Below are 19056 nucleotides of genomic sequence, written 5' to 3'. Positions count from 1 at the left end.
GTGAGCAATAAATACCATGTGCTTGATTTAATTGCTAAAAATCTACCTTGTTTTGAATTTCACATCACTAACAGTTGCCTTAATGTCAATTTCTCTGATTTTATTAACAGACGATCAGAGCTCAACAAAACCCTACAAACCCTAAGTGAGGTAATCATGATATACCCTATACCTTGTTTGTAATCATTGTTATTATTTGGGGGGAAACATGGAGTTTTTTATTCCCTGGGAGAGATGTATTCAAATTCTCCCAAATCTGTCATATAAAGGAGTGAACACACTAGTTCCATTATTCCAAAAATAAGAACTAGGAGCAGTGGGTGGACGTTAAGGAGTTAGATTTCCCTTCATTTAAGACCAAACGTTTCTTAAAATGAAAACTCCAGGAGAATGTGCTCCCTTGTATACTAGTGAGCTTTCTGATGCTAGAGGTATCCATACAGAACTCGTATGGCCTGAATAGCTTTTATCCAGCAGGAGTGTAAAAGCAGTGATATCTAGGGGTTCTCAAGGTTCTAAAATTCTGTGATTCACCCTGGGTCATCTTTTCCAGCTGTCAAAATAACATATTTTTGTTTATTTCAGACTTATTTTATAATGTGTGCTACAGCAGAGGCCCAAAGGTCAGTCATTTTTAATTCTTTAATAAATATTCATTATTTCTCCATTCGGGAGAAATAAAGTATTAAGGAGTCTTAGTTAAATTGTAAATTCAAAGGCTTTCCTCTAACATAAATACATCGGAGACATTTTGGATTTATATATTTTTATTTTTCCAAATACTGATCATTCGTCACTCCATGTTCTCATTTCCTTATGAAGCACTGAGGGAGAGGTGTCTGACATCAGATCATTTGCCTCTGATTCTATGAGCTGAGGATCATCAGTGTTCTTATCTCTGAGAGCCACAAGTATGACCAAAAAATGGCTCATAGTGGTCCAGGCATGGTGAAATCCAGACAGAAAAGAGAAAACATAATATGAAACTCAGAAGGAGGAGAGAGGAGGAAGGAAAAGATTGGGAAGAAAAAGAGAAAAGAAGAAATCAAAATGCATACAAGAGTAAATCAGAAATTGTCCAACAATTATTTGGGGTTGCATTGATAAGTAACCCTTTTAAATTGTATCCATTGGTTGTCCTGGGTAAGCCCACATTAGCCAGTGACTGATACAGTAATAATCTCACCACCTGAACCCTGAGCATTCCACAAGAGTCCAAGTCCTAGAAAATAATAATTTCTACTGATTGAAGTGTTCATTGATAAAAATCATGGCAAATCTTCCATGAAAGTATAGGTTGACTCTGTCCCCTGTATGTTTTTAGTTTACTTCCCTTGCTTCTTTTCATTTTTTTGCAGCCTTAATTTTTTTTTTCACCTACACCAAGGCTAAAGTAGAAAGAAATGGGGAATGTCTTAAATTCTTAGTTATTTAATAATTTAGATTGCCAGAGAGATTTGGGATTTAAGAGACCCTGACATTCATCTAGGTTTGTGAAAGGGCTCCCATGATGGAAACTCGAATAGACACCAAGCCAAGTAGCCAACTGTGACAGTAGTGAGACTAAAGGTGTCAATGTGCTTATCCTTGCAGTCAAGTTTCACCCAGTCTGTTCATTGTATAGACAGGCAAAACAAACCAGCATCTGTGTGTGATCAGAGGTTCTCTGGTTTGCAACAGCTATGAATGTGAACCTCTATAAATGTCTTATTAAAGTTCAGAGCATGGTAAATGGATATTTATAAGCTTATTGAGTGATGTTCCAAGTTAACACTATCAGTGCCCCCTTTCCTTACTCTTGTTTGCAAAAGCAATTGCAAATACATAGGTAGGTTTCCAGTGTAGTAACATTCTGGCTATATATATTTCTCTTTACAGCACATTAAATTGTACATTCACAATAAAATTGAATAAGACAATGAATGTGTGTGCTGTAATGGCTGCTTTGAAAAGAGTACAGATTCGACCAATGGGTAAGTTGCCTCTATTGCTGTGTCCATTTTCATATGACTTTTGATGTGTCCTTTTATAATTAAAAATATAATTAATAAGTTTGCATATGTTACAGCTTTCTGTTTGACTCTTTTGTCCTTGAGCAATTTTTAGAAGCTCAAAAAGTTCATTTTTCCTGCTTTTTTGTAAAATTTCAATGTGCCATCCAAAAATGTGATAAAAACAAACCCTGCTGAGAGGGGGAGTTGTTTGGATTGCTACTGAAATATGTTTACTCTTTTTTCAAATTAACAAGTAAAAGTTGTATGTGTTTTTGGTGTCCAATATGATATTTTGATATACATTGTGGAATGGCTGAATCAAACTATTTAACATATGCATTACATCACATATCATTTTTTGTTGTGGTGAGAACATTTAAAATCTACTCTCAGCAGTTTTCAAGTATACAATATATTGTTACTTAGGATAGTCACCATGTTGTGTGATAGATATCTTGAACTTATTCCTCTAACTGAAATTTTGTGTCATTTAACCAACATCTCCCCAGTCTGGTAACCACCATTTCATTCTCTGTTAGACTTTTAGATTCCACATGAGAGTGAGATCATGTGGTATTTGTTTTTCTGTGCCTGGCTTATTTCACTTAACATAATGTTCTCCAGGATATGTTTACTTCTGGATTCCTCTTAGGAGTTTCTAGAGAGTGATTGATGTTACATGAATATAACCAAACAAGAAGAAGTATTCACTCAATAAATATTTTTGAGCACCTACTATGTAGTTTGTGTAATTGCCAATACAAAGGCATTTGATTAATTTTACCACCAGTTACAGACAATCACTCTTTAAAATGCAGGCAGTATATGAACCATTTAGTTCATGAATCTTAGTTTCTACCTTACTTTATTCTTCACCATGATTTTTTTTTCCTTTTCTTTTGTCTCCTTAAGAACAGTGCTGCTGTTCTGTCAGGACACCCTGCCCTTCCTCACCAGAAGAGTTAGAAAAACTGCAGTGGTACGTAGCAAACTCTTTTTGCTCTTTTCAAAAAAAAAAGTGATAGGTATATTGTTTGATCTCCAGGCTAGATAAGGATTGCTGGAAATAGGGGAGTGAAGAAAAGCTTTGAATTTCAGGGAAAATATCATTTTCTGTTGTGAGAAGTTTCCACTGGGACCATTGCCTTAAACCAATGATTTGTAATCTCGGCTGAGCATTAGAATTACCTGAGGAGCCTTACAAATATTCTGACTCTGCACAATCTCACCAATTAAATGTTTTGCTATTAAAAAAAATTGCCAGGCTGATAGATGAGAAATGGCTTTCCAGTGCTGCTTCAATTAGCATTTCTCTTATTTATACTGATTCTGGATATTTTTTCATATATTTTGTATCTTTCTATGAATTATGTTCTCATATCTTTCTCTTACTTTTTCTAATAGATATTTAATCTTTTTTTTTCTTTTTTTTCTTTGCCATAGCTGGGGATTGAACCCAGGGCCTTGTGCTTGTGAGGCAAGCACTCTACCAACTGATCCATACCCCCAGCCCTATTTGATCAGTTTTTAAGAGGACTTTATATATTGTGAGTGTTAGCTCTTTATCTTTGATACATGCTAGGGATTGAGCCCAGGGCCTTACACACGCTAGCCAAGCACTCTACCACTGAGCCACATTCTTAACCCTCTCTGTTGTCTTTTGAATTTGTTTATCATGGTTTTTTTGTCCTGTAAATTAAAAAGAACTTATGTGACTGAATTTATCAGTCTTTTCTTGTATTGCCTGTAGATTTGGAGGCATCATTAGGAAGCCTTTTGCTGTATCTAGGTGGTACAGGCATTCATCCTTTTATTTTTATATACTTGTATCATTTTTCACATTAGATTCATTGGAGTCTATTCTTATGTGTGGTGTGAGATAGGGATCTAATTTTATCTTCTTCCAAATATTTAGCAGCATTTATTAAAAAGCATCATTTAGTTAAAATTTGATCTTTTTCCCAGTGGTTTGAGGTGACCCCTTTGTTATGTACTAAATTTTAATAGGCTTCAGAAGGCTGAGGTAGGAGGATCACAAGTGCAAGGCCAGTCTGGGCAACATAGCAAGACAATGTCTCAAAAGAAATAAAACAAAATAAACAAATTCTGGATGTTAGATGTTAACATTGGAAGAAACTGGTTGAATGGTACATGGAATTCTTAGTATTGTTTTTGAAGTATTTCTGTAAGCTAAAATCAATTCAAATTAAAACATTTTAAAGAAATACTGATTCTCTATCACCACCTTCAGAGATTCTGATTTAATTGGTCTGGGACACAGCGTAGATATTAAAAGCCCTTCTCTTGATTCTAAACTGTAGTTCAATTGAGATTCACCACTCTAAATTTATCTCTTCAATGGAGGAAAACTGAGAGATAGATGCTTCAAAATAGCAAAAGATTCTGACAGTCACCTATGGTGTGATCACAGGAATATAAAAATATACATAGAGGGGCTGGGGTTGTGGCTCAGTGGTAGAGCACTTACCTAGCATGTGTGAGGCACTGGGTTCGATTCTCAGCACCACATATAAATAAATGAATAAGATAAAAGTTTATCAACATCTAAATAATTTTTTAAAAAAATATACATAGAAGAAAATAGGAAAGAAATGAATGAAAATGTTCACAGTGGTTACCCATGATTGACCTGCCTGCTGGCATGATGAGTATTTTAGTTTTTTACTTTTTCTTTCTTCTTCCCATCTCCTACTTTTCAGCATTTTCTATATTTTTCTATAGTCAGATAAAAATTGTATTTGAAAAAAAAGACATACATTTTTTAAAACATGAAGACTTCCTATATGGAACAGAAGGCTAAGTGTAGCCTGTCTGTTCTGGGTGGGTTATATTTCTGGGATATATTAAAACATTGGGTTCAGCAATAGCTGAGTCTTTAGTTAAGGATTTATAGCATTTTTTTGCAATACAATGTGAAGAGTAACATACCCCAATAAGCTTGACATCCCCTATTAAGCTGGAAGGTTGAGGCCTATTTGGGGGATAGAATTTCTGGAAGCATCAGAATGAAAGAAGACCAACCTTCTTTTGAGGCAGCCCTATGGGCTTCACATTCAGGGAGCTATTAGGAAGAAGAAGCAGGACATCAAAAAGAAGGCAGAATTTGAACAAAATGTCTGGCTAGGGCCGTATCATTAAGTAGCTGTGTATCCAAGTTCGAGAGTAGCTGCTTTTTTACCTTCAAAGTTCCAGGTAAAATGAAGGAACAAATTAGATCTCCATAAAATTAGGAAGTGGATTAGACAAGCACATCTCAAATACTCCTGTGCATATCACTCACTGAGGATCAGTTGATTTGCATATTATAATGCAGTAGATCTGGGGTGGGGGTCCCAGGATTGTGTATTTCTAGCAAGTTCCTGGATAAAAAACCAGTGCTGCTGGTTCCTGGACCCCACTTTGAGAATTGAGGATCTAGGCCATAGAGCAGTGCAGTGGTTCTCTACTCTGGCTGCATGTTGGAAACATTCAAGGAGTTTCAAAAACACCAATGCCTGCCTCCCACTCTTAGAGATTGGTCTGGGATATAGTCTGTGCTTCTCAGTTTTTAAATCTCCTCCCTGAAGTGAGATGATTCTAATGTGCTGCCAAGTTTGAAAACCACTAGGCTAGAATTGGATGATCACCAGGATCTTTCTAATGTATTGGTTCTTAAGATGGACAGTATGTTAGAAACACCTGGGACACTTTGAAACTGTTCTGGAAACCCTCTATGTTGAGATCTAGATGGTTGGTGATTATATAGGTCTATACATATATAAAAGTTTATCAAGCTCTGAATATCAGGTGAGAACACTATGTAGGCCACACTTCTGTAGGCAAGCACATTCAGAAGGCTACTGATGCCCAGGCTCACTGCCAGAGACTGCAAATCAGCTGGCACTTCTCTTTATGGTTGTGACTGGCCTTATGCCCCTTCACGTAATAGTCCTCTCACTCAAGAGAAGCTCTAGGACACATTCTCCTTGGTGTTCTAAGTCTCTATCTAAAACTGGGTCTATCAGAGGCATCCCTGGGTGATCATTTGTTGTCCCCTCAAATTTTTCCTTTCCCAACCCCCCTCCAGACTAATAGATCATTTGCTGAGAGTAGGTGAGTTCTTCTCAATCTTTGACACTCAGGGAAATCACCTGAGAGTATAGAAAATACATGGGCCTGAGACCTCCACACCCCAACGCCCCATCCCAAGACCAACTGCATTAGACACTAAGGAGTCAACCACAGAAATCAATCAATCTATCTAGTCCCTGCCCCCATGTGTATGTATGTATATTTTTAAAAGTTCTTTGGATAGTTCTCATGCACAGCTAAAGCAACATTGAGGGCATAGATCGTTTACAAGCTGGGGACCGCATTCCTTTGGCTCCAGTGTGATTTATCTTTGCATTCAACCAACATTTCTTGGTCATTTACCATGTGCCAGTACCACTGTCAGACATAGCAGTATGAAGTTGATTTAGACAGATTCCTAGTATATGGAAACCAGTTGGGTCATAGGGCATTTAACAGCTCCCTTCCCTAGGAACACATGGGAATGCTATAGGATTCCCTCAGTGGAGTGATAAATGATAAGGCAGAGAGCCCCAGAGCAGCTGCAAATTGGTGAACCAGAGTTCTAAAAGAATGTTAACATTCCTCCCCCCAGAAATTATTGGTAGAAGCAGGCAGGGACACAGAGGGTATGAAATGGCAGAGACTGAAAATGATACATCTTTGATGTAACCATGTCAACTTGGTGGTGTCAGATGTTGCCAGAGGGAGGAGATTCACTCCTCTGTAGCACATTTGTGTCTCAGATGCATCTCCGATTTTTTTCTTTTAGTGATCTGCAGGATCCCATTGTTTGTCTTGCTGATTATCCACATGGTCCACCATTTTCTTCTTCCAGCAAACCCATCCCAGTTGCTCCTCAAACCACCATCCTTTCCCAGATCTCTAGTGCCTTCTCTTTTGCTGAACCCCTTAATCATCCCCCTGTGACCCAGAACACTCCCTCTCTGACACAGGAGAATCATTTTTCTCTTCCCCAGCCTTCAGCTCCCATAGTTTCCAACCCTGCCATGAATATGCCCACCCAATCTGGAACTCTCTCTTCCCCTCTGCCTCAAACCAGTCCTTCCCATACCCCACCACCTGTGAAGTCCTCACTTCCCTCTCCCACCACACCTATCCCATCTGTATCTTCAAATGACATCAACATCAGCACACCTCCAGGCAAGACAGGTAAGTATAAGGAGCCAAGCTGCTCCTATGGTAGTTGGGATTTGGCCTGAACTGAAGCTGCCAGCTTGCAAATCAAGATGTATGATAAGACCACGTGGAACCTTTCTTTTTCTGAAAGGGAAGAAACATTTAGAAGATCTAGGCTTAGGTCCTCACAGACTTGGTGATCTGGGACAGTTTGACTCCCCCTACTCTTCCTATTCTGTGTAAAGATGGAAATAATAGAGACTGGGGATATAGCTCAGTTGGTAGAGTGCTTGCCTCATGTGTACAAGGCCCCCCCACACAAAAAAGATGGAAATAATCATACTAACTGCACTTCGTTGAAAATGATGGCATGCATGAAAATGTCGTGGAAACTGCAAAGGGCTCCCAGGTGCCAGGTAGGCTTAATGGTACCAAGATAAAGGCAAGATGGAAAGAAGGAGAGGATTCTGGATATTCTGGAGTTTCAAATCAGTGAGTAAGAAACAGATCTTCCTCTACAATTTGGAAGCTGGGAGGTGAAGTCAAATTTTGGATGGCATTAGAGTTCAGGCGGTGGTCCCCCCCTCCTCTGTCATGGCTCCAGCATCACCAGGAGATTTGGAGCTTCTGCCAAATGACTTGTTAATTCTTCAACTTTGCAATACTCTCTCTTAATAATTTTGAAAATAAATACTAACATTTTAGGCAAAATCATAGGATCATTAGGGCTCTAGTCAAGAGAAGGTTCAGTGGCTGGTAAAGAATAAAGTACTATTGAAGTTTATTAGTCTGGGCCTGCAAAGCCCATCTTTCCAAAGCTATTCCCATTGATCCTTAGAATCAACCTAAGGGGTTGCACAATGCACAAAATAAAAAATCTAAGGGGTTGTACCTGTACTTTTACTCCTGGACCATCAGAAGTGAAGTGATTCCTGCAAGAGATATCAGTATTACCTGGTAGCCAAAAAGTAGATAAAACTTAATTCCATAGGAGAGGAATGATCACACAGGATATGCCACCTCAACACAATGACTATCATGCATCCATGTAGGTCATTAGAATAGCTATACAGAAAGTCGGGGGCATTTTTCAAGTCTGGATGTGAAATGAAAAATTCCCAGTGACAGATATTTTGCTCACCATGTTTATAACAGTGTGACACACAAGGATAAAGATTAAAAGGAGGGGGCTGGGGATATAGCTCAGTGATAGAGTACTTGCCTTGCATGCACAAGGCTGTGGGCTCAATCCCCAGCACCACACAAAAAAAAAAAAGATTAGAAGGGAATATGCAAAATAAATAGAATGTTAGTGGCAAAAGTAAGAGACTTTTTTGTTGTTAAAGATAGGCTTATATCAGGCAGGTTTATATTCCCAATTAAATACACTATAAAAATCAGACTTAGCTGAGTCCAGCTGTTGATTTCATAATTTTTTCACAAAAGGACTTCTAGTGACCCACATGTCCTGTGTACATGATATAAATTAAATGCAAGTATATTTGTACTGGTGTGAATATACATTAATGTATAATGTAATCATAATGTGTGATGTGCTTTTATATTTTTGAGTTAGGTTTATTGAAGTATAATTTACATATAGTAAAATTTATCAGTTCTATGGATAAGTGATTTTTTTTCTCTCTCTCTCTTGGTACTGAGGACTGAACCCAGGGACACTCTACCACTGAGCTACATCCCCAGCCTGTTTGTTTGTTTGTTTGTTGTCTGTTTTTAATTTTGAGACAGGCTTTCCCTAAGTTGCTTTGGGTCTCACTAAATTGCTGAGGCTGATCTTGAGCTTACCATCCTCCTGTCTCAGTCTCCCAAGTTGCTGGGATTACAGGTGTGCACCACCATGCCCAGCTAAGTGAAATGCTTTATTGTTCTGTGCAGCTGCATAAGTTCCCATAGTCATGTAACCATCATCGCAATCAAGATATATAACTTTTCTACTATCCCGAAAGTCCCCTTGTGTCTCTTTGAAGCCAATACTTACCCCCAGCCCTTCCACTACTGATGCGTTGTTTCCCTATAGTTTTGACTTTTCTGGACTGTCATATAAAAAGAATCACATAATATGTGGATTTTTGAGCTTGGCTTCTTTCACTTAGCATAATGTGTTGGGAAACTGGTGAGATCCATCCATGTTGTAGACCGCACAGGTCATTATTTCCTTTTTATCACTAAGTGATATTCCTCTGTATGGATATATACCACTGGAATTACAGGTGTGTGCCACCATGCCTGGCTCATGACTAAGCTTTCTTAAGACACGTTTTTCTCTGGGGCAAATATCTAAGAGTGAGTTGATCAGATCACAGGGTCTATGTATGTTTATCTGTGTTTATCTTTATTAGTGACCTTTCCATCATGTGTTCATAAAACAGTTTTCCTCTTTGATACAGAAATTGTCAACACCAGCAGTGTTTCTGATCTTGAGAACCAAGTGTCCCAGATGGAGAAGGCTCTGTCCTTCGGCAGCTTGGAGCCTAACCTTGCAAGTGAAATGATAAACAAAGTCAGCAAACTTCTTCATTCTCCTCCTGCCTTGCTGGCCCCTCTGGCTCAAAGGTATGGCTTAACAAACTAAAGAGGTGCTAAGAGAGGCCCTATAATAGTTAAGATGCTACTTACATGATTAATTACAGCCAATTATTTTTCTCTCATGGACTAAGTTCATTTGACTTCTCAAGTTGATACTATATGTACTGCTTAGAATAGGGGAGATGAAATGAAAGTGCTAAATTTAAACTGCCATCTCTCTTTACAGGTTGCTGAAAGTTGTAGATGACATTGGCTTACAGCTTAATTTTTCAAACAAGACCATAAGTCTAACCTCCCCTTCTTTGGCTTTGGCTGTGATCAGAGTAAATGCCAGTAATTTCAACACAACTACCTTTGCGGCCCAAGACCCTGCAAATCTGCAGGTACAATCTAATTTTTTATGGAAAAAGTATTTGACTATTTCTGTGTATCCTTAACATGTTTCCTTTCCTGCTTGGAGTCTTCATATCATTATTTCATATCCTCTCTTTCATTTAGTAGCAACCAGAGAGAGAAGCAAGAGACATTTCATGTAGAAATAACACAGACAAGCCCTTACAGGACCCTCCATCTTAATTAGTCATGTTTTCCATCTCCTCATTATACCAGCTCCAGACATTTTCATTATCTCTTCCTTGATTTTCAGGTTTCTCTAGAAACTCAAGCTCCTGACAATAGTATTGGCATTATTACTCTGCCCTCATCATTGATGAGTAATTTGCCAGCTAAAGATGTGGAGCTAGCTTCCAGGATTCAGTTCAACTTTTTTGAAACACCTGCCCTGTTTCAGGTAAAGTTGCTGCTCACTGCTTTTGGTTTGGGTTTCATTTAGAGGTGGGGGATTTTATTCCTTTTAACCCTTGTGTATTTTTACACCTGCTACAATTCAAAGGAATTGCTGCAACTCTGCAGTTTACATTTACTCATAGTCTAATGGTGCTGGTGATGATAACTAACAGAAGCAGACACTTACATAGTATTTACCAGTTGCCAAGCACTATCCTAAGCACTTACTTATGTTGATTCATCCTCCCAACAACCATCTGAGGGAGGAACTATTCAATAGAGGCACAGAGAGGGTAAGTAACTTGCTCAAGGACATTCAGTTCAAATGGACTAATGTTATGTTCATTTAAAGATCATAAGGTCCTGTTATGTCAGTCTATGCAATTAAACTCAGTATTTACAGCACTGTAGTGGAATAAGCTCTGTTTCTAATTGTGGGCGCTTGGAAAAGTCACTTTACTCCCCAACCCTCAATTTCTGACCTATTTTATTGTTTTTAAAATAAACAATGTAGTTTCAATGTCCGTTGTGTCCCTTCTAGCTCTAAAACTCTGATCAAATTTTATTTTCCCTTGTCATCCTGATGATTCTTTGGTGTTCTAGGACCCTTCCCTGGAGAACCTTTCTCTGATCAGCTATGTCATATCATCGAGTGTTGCAAATCTGACTGTCAAGAACTTGACAAGAAATGTGACAATCATGCTGAAGCACATAGATCCAAGCCAGGTGAGGAGAGGCCAGTATGGGCTGTTCATTGACCAGGAACACCTTATGCAAACTATATCCGTAAGACATGACTTGAGAAAGGCAGATCCAGCAAAAAGAACCTTGAACTCACTGGAGTGATGTGTGAAACTAGAATCGCATAATTACTCTGTAGGGTCTTAACACACCTAGTAATTGACCACCTAGTATCCAAGAAGGATGGATGCAAAAGCAAGCTCTTGTCAATTGCTGAATTTCAGTGCATGTAGATCTGTAACTCTAGGTCTGATTTTCACCTCTAAGAGACAACCTCTCAGCTCAGTTCACTTTGAACTTCAGCTATAACCTCTCTACTCACAGTGTGGTCTGCAAACTGGAAGCATCAAAATCGCCTGGAAGTTGGCTAGAATGTAAGCTCTCAGGACTCACCCCAGGCCTACTGAGTCTGACTGTGCTTTAACAAGGCCCCAAGGCCATCCCTATACATGATCAATATGCTTAAGGAGTGCTGACCTAGGGCCCACATAAAACAAGAACTTTTGAAATCAAGCATGAAATTCTGAAATAAAAAATACCATAGGGTTTTTTTTTTTTTTTTTTTTCAAATTGCTTTTCAGTTCAGGAAATTAATTAATTATAATTTATTTTCCTATTGCAGGATGGCTTAACAGTGAAATGTGTATTTTGGGACTTGAGCAGAAATGGTAGGTTCTAGTCAGAACCTTGTCAAAATCCTGAGTGGGTGATTGGGAAAGGTGGGGAGTCATTGGTGCTGTGACCTTGTTGATAGGACAGATATTCTTTCTGATGCCAACAGGTGGCAGAGGAGGCTGGTCATCTGATGGCTGCTCCGTCAAAGAAAGGAAGCTGAATGAAACTATCTGTACCTGTAGCCACCTTACGAGCTTTGGGGTCCTACTGGTAACATGACCATGCTCAGTGACCTTATATTATGGGACTGAGGGGTTGCTGGGCATTATATCTGGATGTCTAATCTAATGTATGACTTGGACAGATAAGCAGAGAGCATGGTATTATGGCAAAGTTATATACCAATGAGATTACTTTTCTAATAAGCAAATACATCTGAAGGAAAATGTTTGAGTATGCACACAAATGATTTTTCACATTCCTTTTTTAAATCTTTTTCATCACTGGGTATTGAACCCAGGGCCTCACACTCATATGGTAGGCAAGTGCTCTACCACTGAGCTACATCCCCAGCCCTTTTAAAATTTTGAGACAGGGTCTCTCCAAGTTGCCCAGGCTGGCCTCCAAATTGCAGTCATCCTGCCTCAGCTTCCTGAGTCTCTGGGATGACATTCTATTTCCAGGCTCACACTCTATTTTTACATTAAAAATTTCTCCTTTAGATGACTGAGAAGACCAAGGAATGCAGATTAAATGGACAATAAAAATTGTTTAGTTTGCAAAGCATTTTAAAAATTTGGAAAACAATTTGACATAAACTATCTTTAATCTCTTCAACCATCCTGAAAGATAGGTAGCATGGGACACTGTCATTGTTTTACTGAAATTATAATCAAAGCTCATGGCAATTGCCCAATCATAGAACTAAGAAACGTAAGAGTCAGGAGCCAATCTTTAGGCTCCTGGTCCAGTACTTTTCCCATGCATTGTAATGCAGTGAACACATATATGGGCTTTGGAGTCAGGCTCACCTGAATTTGAATGTGACTGCTCCACTTCCTAGCTGGGCGACCTTGGGCAAGTTACTTAACCTCTCTGAGTGTCAGTTTTCTTATTTTACCTGATTATAATAACTGTGCCTACCTCATAGGTTGGTTCAATGGACTACAAATGGGTACCCAGCACACTCAATAAATGCAAATCATGACTCATTTGTTTATATAAAAATATTTGATCATTGAAAGTAATGTTTTCTTTTCCAGGATCTATCTCGGACATCCTTACCGCCTGGTCAAATGATGGCTCTGACATTTATAACATATATTGGTTGCGGGCTTTCATCAATTTTTCTGTCAGTTACTCTTGTAACCTACATAGCCTTTGAGTGAGTATCCACAACTGGAAATTTGGATTATAGGACTTGATGCTCGCCTCCATCATCAAACTATATTAATGAAGTGCCTTTCCTGAGCTTACCCTGCCCTATACACCCACCTAGTGGAGCACCTAGGTGTGAAACTTCATGAGACTTTTGGTTTCTATACTTGCTTCCTTCCACAAGTCTTCAAGTTCAATAAAGGCAAGAAATGCAGCATAATCATCTCTGTACCCCAGAGTGATGCCTGGTACCCAATTGACATTTAGTGTGAAATGAAAAATAGACACAGACCCCGAAATCCAAGAGCTTATGGTCTGAAATAGGCCATAGTACAACATGCAACAGAAGAACTATGAATAAATTAAGCTTCTAAATTATACTGAACAAGCATAAAAGAGTAACTGTATTAACTGTTTTAGAGATAGTGAAAAAGGGTGTAAAAACCTCACTGCAAAAAAATAGATACTTGGTGGGTGTGGCTTTGTAAATCAAAGCAAGAATGACGTTTCAAAAAATGGCTTCTCCTTGGCTCACCAGAAAGTTTCCTCTGGTCACTTTTTGGGAAGAATTCTAAACACATATCTATTGAAAAAGAAAAAAACTAGGCATTCTTGTTATATTAACTAATTCAAACAATATGTAGGTTCTGGAACTTAAATTTTGGACTCTGATCAGGAAATGTACAAATTTATTTTCACTGCCAAATCTAGGGTCCAGCTGTGACTACAGAACTTCTAGTCTAGTGGACCTTTGGAAATATTCTTAGTGAGACTAAATTACCATAAAGCCAACCATTACTCAGAATGATTTCACCAGTTCTAATTTTGTACACATAAACATGTACATGTCATCAATTAGCTATATTTTCCTATGCCATTACATTTAGCTATAGTTTAAACTCTTTCCATGACCTCATTTTAATTAATAACATAAAATAATATGGGAATCTGGCCGTATTTTGAAGATCTGAATATTATATTCTATTATATGGGAAGTAGCAGCAGTGTTTCTAGAAGTAGTTTGGGAGAAATTGGGTGGGTAATCAGTAGAATCTACTACAAACTATTTAAAAGTATGGGTCAACAGTCAGCATGTAAAAAGTCCCACAGAAATCTAGACACAAATTTTCCATATGGTTTCCATAGATGATTTGTTTAAGATTTTTCCTTTGTTGCTGGTTTTAATGTCCCCCATACACATACCCACTCAAAGAGAGAAAATTTATACATATCTTAGACATTCACCAAAGAATAAAAATTAATTGCTTAGAACTCAGAGATAGCCTGTAGAATATGCTTACATAAGGGTTGACAGAATGTAATGTTAATCTTTTCTTGTCCTTTCCTTTTAGAAAGATCCGGAGGGATTACCCTTCCAAAATCCTCATCCAACTGTGTGCTGCTCTGCTCCTGCTGAACCTGGTGTTCCTCCTGGACTCATGGATTGCTCTTTATAACACACAAGGCCTCTGCATCTCAGTAGCTGTATTCCTTCATTATTTTCTCTTGGTCTCATTCACATGGATGGGCCTAGAAGCATTCCATATGTACCTGGCCCTTGTCAAAGTGTTCAATACTTACATCCGAAAATACATCCTTAAATTCTGCATTGTTGGCTGGGGTATGTATAAATTTGCTTTCATGTTGCCTGGACATTTCCTCCAGTATTTTGACTTTTAATAAGGTAGAGACATGATGAAGTAGATCACACTTGGCAAGTTTCTAAAACAGCTTTATATTCCCTACAGGCTGCACTGTCCACAGAGCAACATTGTTTAATATTTTTCTAAGACATAGTATTTCCTCTAGATACATTATGAATGTAGAACTCTTTGAGGTCAGGCCATGACTTCTTGTGTGCCTCCAGCAATTAGAATTAGAGCTAACGCAAAAGGTGCTAGAAGGTACCAGAATGTGCTCAATACATTGAAAAAGTTAGTTTGTGGTAATGAGGCCAAATTTTCCGTCCCTGAGCTCTTGGCTAGCCTTGCTGATTTGTACCTCCCACATACCAGACACATGTATGACAATGATAAACTCCAAAGGACAGAGTAAAAGGATGTACACGTAAACCAATGTAACTTCACTGCCACACTGACACAATATTTCAGATCATGTTACCTATTGCTGGTGGGTCACAAAGCCTTCAACTTCCTCAAAATCTTATAGGCTTCTTCCTTCAATTCCTCACCCAATGTAGGTGCCTCGTCAAATCCACCTGATTTTCCTTGACTAAAGATCCAGCTGCTACATGAACACTTCCATTATTAGGGAGTTCATTATTTTACAAAGCAGTCAATGACCACTTTCCAAAGTACTACAGTTCTGTTTTCCTATTAAATTCAGTTGGATCCCTGGGGATATTTACCAATGGTTTTGATCTCATACAAAAAAAAAAAATAGTGATAATAAGCTGATATCTCTTCTGCCCAGGAATCCTTTGGATTATCCACAAGTAATACAATGCCCAATTTTTCAAGGTATTTTCACACAAGTCACCTTATTAAGATTAAGCCAGAGAGGTTAAGTCAGTTTTTGTCAACTCCAAGGTGAAGAAACTGGCTCAAAGTGCCAATGTGTTTTATCCCCAATTCAGAAGGCTATAAAGCAGCCAAGCCTGCCTTTCTGATTTCTTGGGCATGCCCCTTCTACAGTATTCCAGCTACCACTGCCCCTCAGACTCCCTCTTCTTTAAGCTAAACAGTCCCTACACACCAGGAATACAAGTCCTTCTTTACTCTTGTCACCCTGCCTATCATTCTGTTTTTGTGAAGAATAACAAAACAACCATTTCCCCTAACTTGTCCCAGAAAGATAAGTGACTGTTCTGGATATTGGGCACAGATTCTGTCTTCTTTAGAGAAAGCTGAAAGGTCAGATGCCCTTGTCAAGGACAAGCTGCCCTACTACCAGTATTTTATTTTAATTTATTTTATTTATTTTGTGGTTCTGGGGATAAACCTAGGATAAACCTTGCACATGCTAGGCAAATGCTTTGCCACTGAGTTATATCCCCAGCCTTCTGGTATTGTGTTTTTAGAAAAATATCTTGCTTAGGAAATTATCATATGTCAGCATTAGAAGGTTCAAATACAATGGATTTATGAAATATTACATTAGATTGTGCCAGGCACTCCAGCCAGTCTGTGAAAAGCAATCATTTTTTATTTTCCAGAGTCTTGAGATTAGATGGCTGGCTGGTCTATGTGCCCAGGGTGAGGTAGTGGTACAGGGCAGGTGGGTGATGACCTGGAGGGGTGAGAAGCACTCTTTCTCAGCCAGAAAACATTTTAAACTTGTAGGAACCTTCTCATTTGACTCTTCCTATATGCGAGGGCCCTTGAGAGAGCCAGCAATAGTGGCAGTCACCACCCCCATATCAGCCGGGATAGGCTCCCCCATCCATCATTGGGTTCTAAATATTCAGGTTTTTGGTTTCATTATGAATGATTCACCAGGAGTTGCTTACTCTTAAATTTACATTCCAGTCATGTGTGAGTTAAGGGTAACACTTGCTGCTATAACAGAAAAGCCTTGAAATCTCAGAAGATCATCTCTCCCTCATACATGGTCCAGTTAGAAGGAATAGAAGAGTCTCTGATCTTGCAGTTATTCAGAGATCCAAGGTGATGAAGACTCTTCCTGGAGATGGGACTTCCAAGGTTACTCTGAGTTTTGGGGAAAAGAAAGTAAAAGATCTCACAAGGGCAGACCTGGAGTGGAACTTAGCATTTTTGTTCAAATTCCACTAACCGAAACTTAGTCATTGGTGTTACAGGACTGGGGACTTCTGGGAAACTGAGGTAGCACAAAGCTGCCCCCTGCTTCAAACCCCAATTCTAGGGATCAAGTCAGAAAGATTTCAGACAAATCACTCAGAGTTACAAGCATAAGTTTATTAGAAGGGGTAGGAAAGGAGAAAGGGGACGCTCTCAAGGGAGAGAATGGGTTGTTTCAGAGAGGAGAGGGATAGCATGCCTCTCCAGCCCTCCAGATTTTATTGAACATTCCAGGGAAGTTTCCAGAGAGACCCACCCAGTCCACCTCTTGACTTTTGACTGACAGCAGATGACATCAGAGCTTCAAGTCCCCACTGCAATGGCAACTCTAGGTCACTTTGGCCCATGCTGACCAGTTCTAACTAGAACTTGTTCTTACAGATTTTATAGTTGGGGGAATTATCCTTATCTCCCTGGGTTCTGGGATCTAGTCTATGTAAAAGTCACAAAAGTCCCTCTTTTGGGGTAACTCGTGTTCCTCTTATTGGCATTTCAGGGCCTGAATTTCTCCTGCAGGTAACAGGTAGTTTGCTAAGGAATGTAACATATCCTGTCAGCTTAAGTCAGACAGTGCTATAAGTAAGTAGCTTTTCAAAAGTGAAAGCATGTGGAGATCAGCACAGTGGGCCCCATTTACAGAATTAATGCCCTAACCTCATGTCCCCACCACTTGCATCTGTCCATCCCCTATCATGGCCATGGGCACCTGGCTGCCAGGAGGGCTGAGAGGGTCTAGCCATGTGTCAAAGAGCAAAAGAAACTCATTTGCTGAATAGACAGTCTCTGCCATGCCACAAGAAGCAAATAGGATGATCTCTAGTCTTTTTTTTCACCACCTTTGGTTGTTAAAACTATGTGTGACCAGTGTTTCCCATCTTCCAGGGGTACCAGCTGTGGTTGTAGCTATTGTCCTGATTATATCCCCAGATAATTATGGGCTTGGATCCTATGGGAAATTCCCCAATGGCTCACCAGATGACTTGTGAGTACAACCCCCACACCCGAAGTATTGTTAAGTAAATTGGAAAATAAAATTCTCCAAGAAAATGGAGGATCTAATCAGCATATCAACTCTGGCTGTCATCATATTAAAATCTAATCATATTTAACAACAGTCTTCACGGTCATATGTAATGAGATAAGGTAGTTGGAGATGCCATGCAATTATTTAAGTAATGAATTAGGAGAAATTATATTGGAAATATTTTATTAGCATCTGATAAAAATGAAACAGTTACATTATATTAATAAAGACTCATGAAATAGAATTATTAGAATTTACAAGGGTGAAATCCTGTATGTTTAAAAATATTTTCTGAAAATATTTTTAATCACCAAGTGTCCTAAGATAGATTCTTTTCCTTAAGAGTCATAAATGGTTGTGGACAACGTTATCATGTTTTTCCTCCTGAAGAAAATGTTTTAGTAAAGCATTATAGATTCAGCATATCATTTAGAACACTATTTCATCATAGTAATGTATTTTTCCCTTTTTCTCTCCCCGCCCCAAATTCCAGTTGCTGGATCAACAGCAATGCAGTATTCTATATTACAGTTGTGGGATATTTCTGTGTGATATTTTTGCTGAACATCAGCATGTTCATTGTTGTCCTGGTTCAACTCTGTCGAATTAAAAAGAAGAAGCAACTGGGAGCCCAGCGAAAAACCAGTATTCAAGACCTCAGGAGTATTGCTGGTCTCACATTTTTACTGGGAATTACTTGGGGTTTTGCCTTCTTTGCCTGGGGACCAGTTAACATCACCTTCATGTATCTCTTTGCCATCTTTAACACCTTACAAGGTAAACTCTACACCATTAAATATGAGCTGAATGATCCCAATTGAATATTAAAATATCCCTACTAAAAGAGTCTCTGCAGAGTGGCTTAGTGGTTTAAGATCTATTCATTGTAAGATTTATCACTGAGAAGAAGAGCTTTGAGATTCTTGGAAGAAAACTGTTCACTAAATTCAAGAAATTGTGCCTTTTTCCTCTTTATCCATTG

At 38.8% G+C, this 19056-nt stretch overlaps 1 protein-coding gene across 9 annotated transcripts in view; it reads left to right on the top strand.

Annotated features, from left to right (window-relative positions):
• The window catches only part of Adgrg2 (adhesion G protein-coupled receptor G2), a 109474-nt gene that overhangs the window by 81806 nt on the left and 8612 nt on the right, over positions 1-19056 (top strand). For all 9 annotated transcript variants that reach the window (XM_047535701.1, XM_047535708.1, XM_047535706.1 and 6 more), the window contains 15 exons: positions 111-150; positions 586-623; positions 1879-1973; positions 2907-2973; positions 6838-7238; positions 9614-9779; positions 9979-10135; positions 10399-10542; positions 11142-11264; positions 11902-11947; positions 12061-12164; positions 13157-13278; positions 14624-14892; positions 17933-18032; positions 18568-18851. In XM_047535701.1, coding sequence (XP_047391657.1) covers positions 111-150; positions 586-623; positions 1879-1973; positions 2907-2973; positions 6838-7238; positions 9614-9779; positions 9979-10135; positions 10399-10542; positions 11142-11264; positions 11902-11947; positions 12061-12164; positions 13157-13278; positions 14624-14892; positions 17933-18032; positions 18568-18851 — 2156 coding nt within the window. The remainder of the gene's footprint in view (positions 1-110; positions 151-585; positions 624-1878; positions 1974-2906; positions 2974-6837; positions 7239-9613; positions 9780-9978; positions 10136-10398; positions 10543-11141; positions 11265-11901; positions 11948-12060; positions 12165-13156; positions 13279-14623; positions 14893-17932; positions 18033-18567; positions 18852-19056) is intronic.

Source organism: Sciurus carolinensis, chromosome X (assembly GCF_902686445.1).
Source record: "Sciurus carolinensis chromosome X, mSciCar1.2, whole genome shotgun sequence".
In the NCBI taxonomy this organism is placed as follows: Eukaryota; Metazoa; Chordata; class Mammalia; order Rodentia; family Sciuridae; genus Sciurus; species Sciurus carolinensis.
The sequence above is the reverse complement of the archived record's forward strand: the minus strand, read 5'-3'. Positions and strand labels throughout refer to the sequence as shown.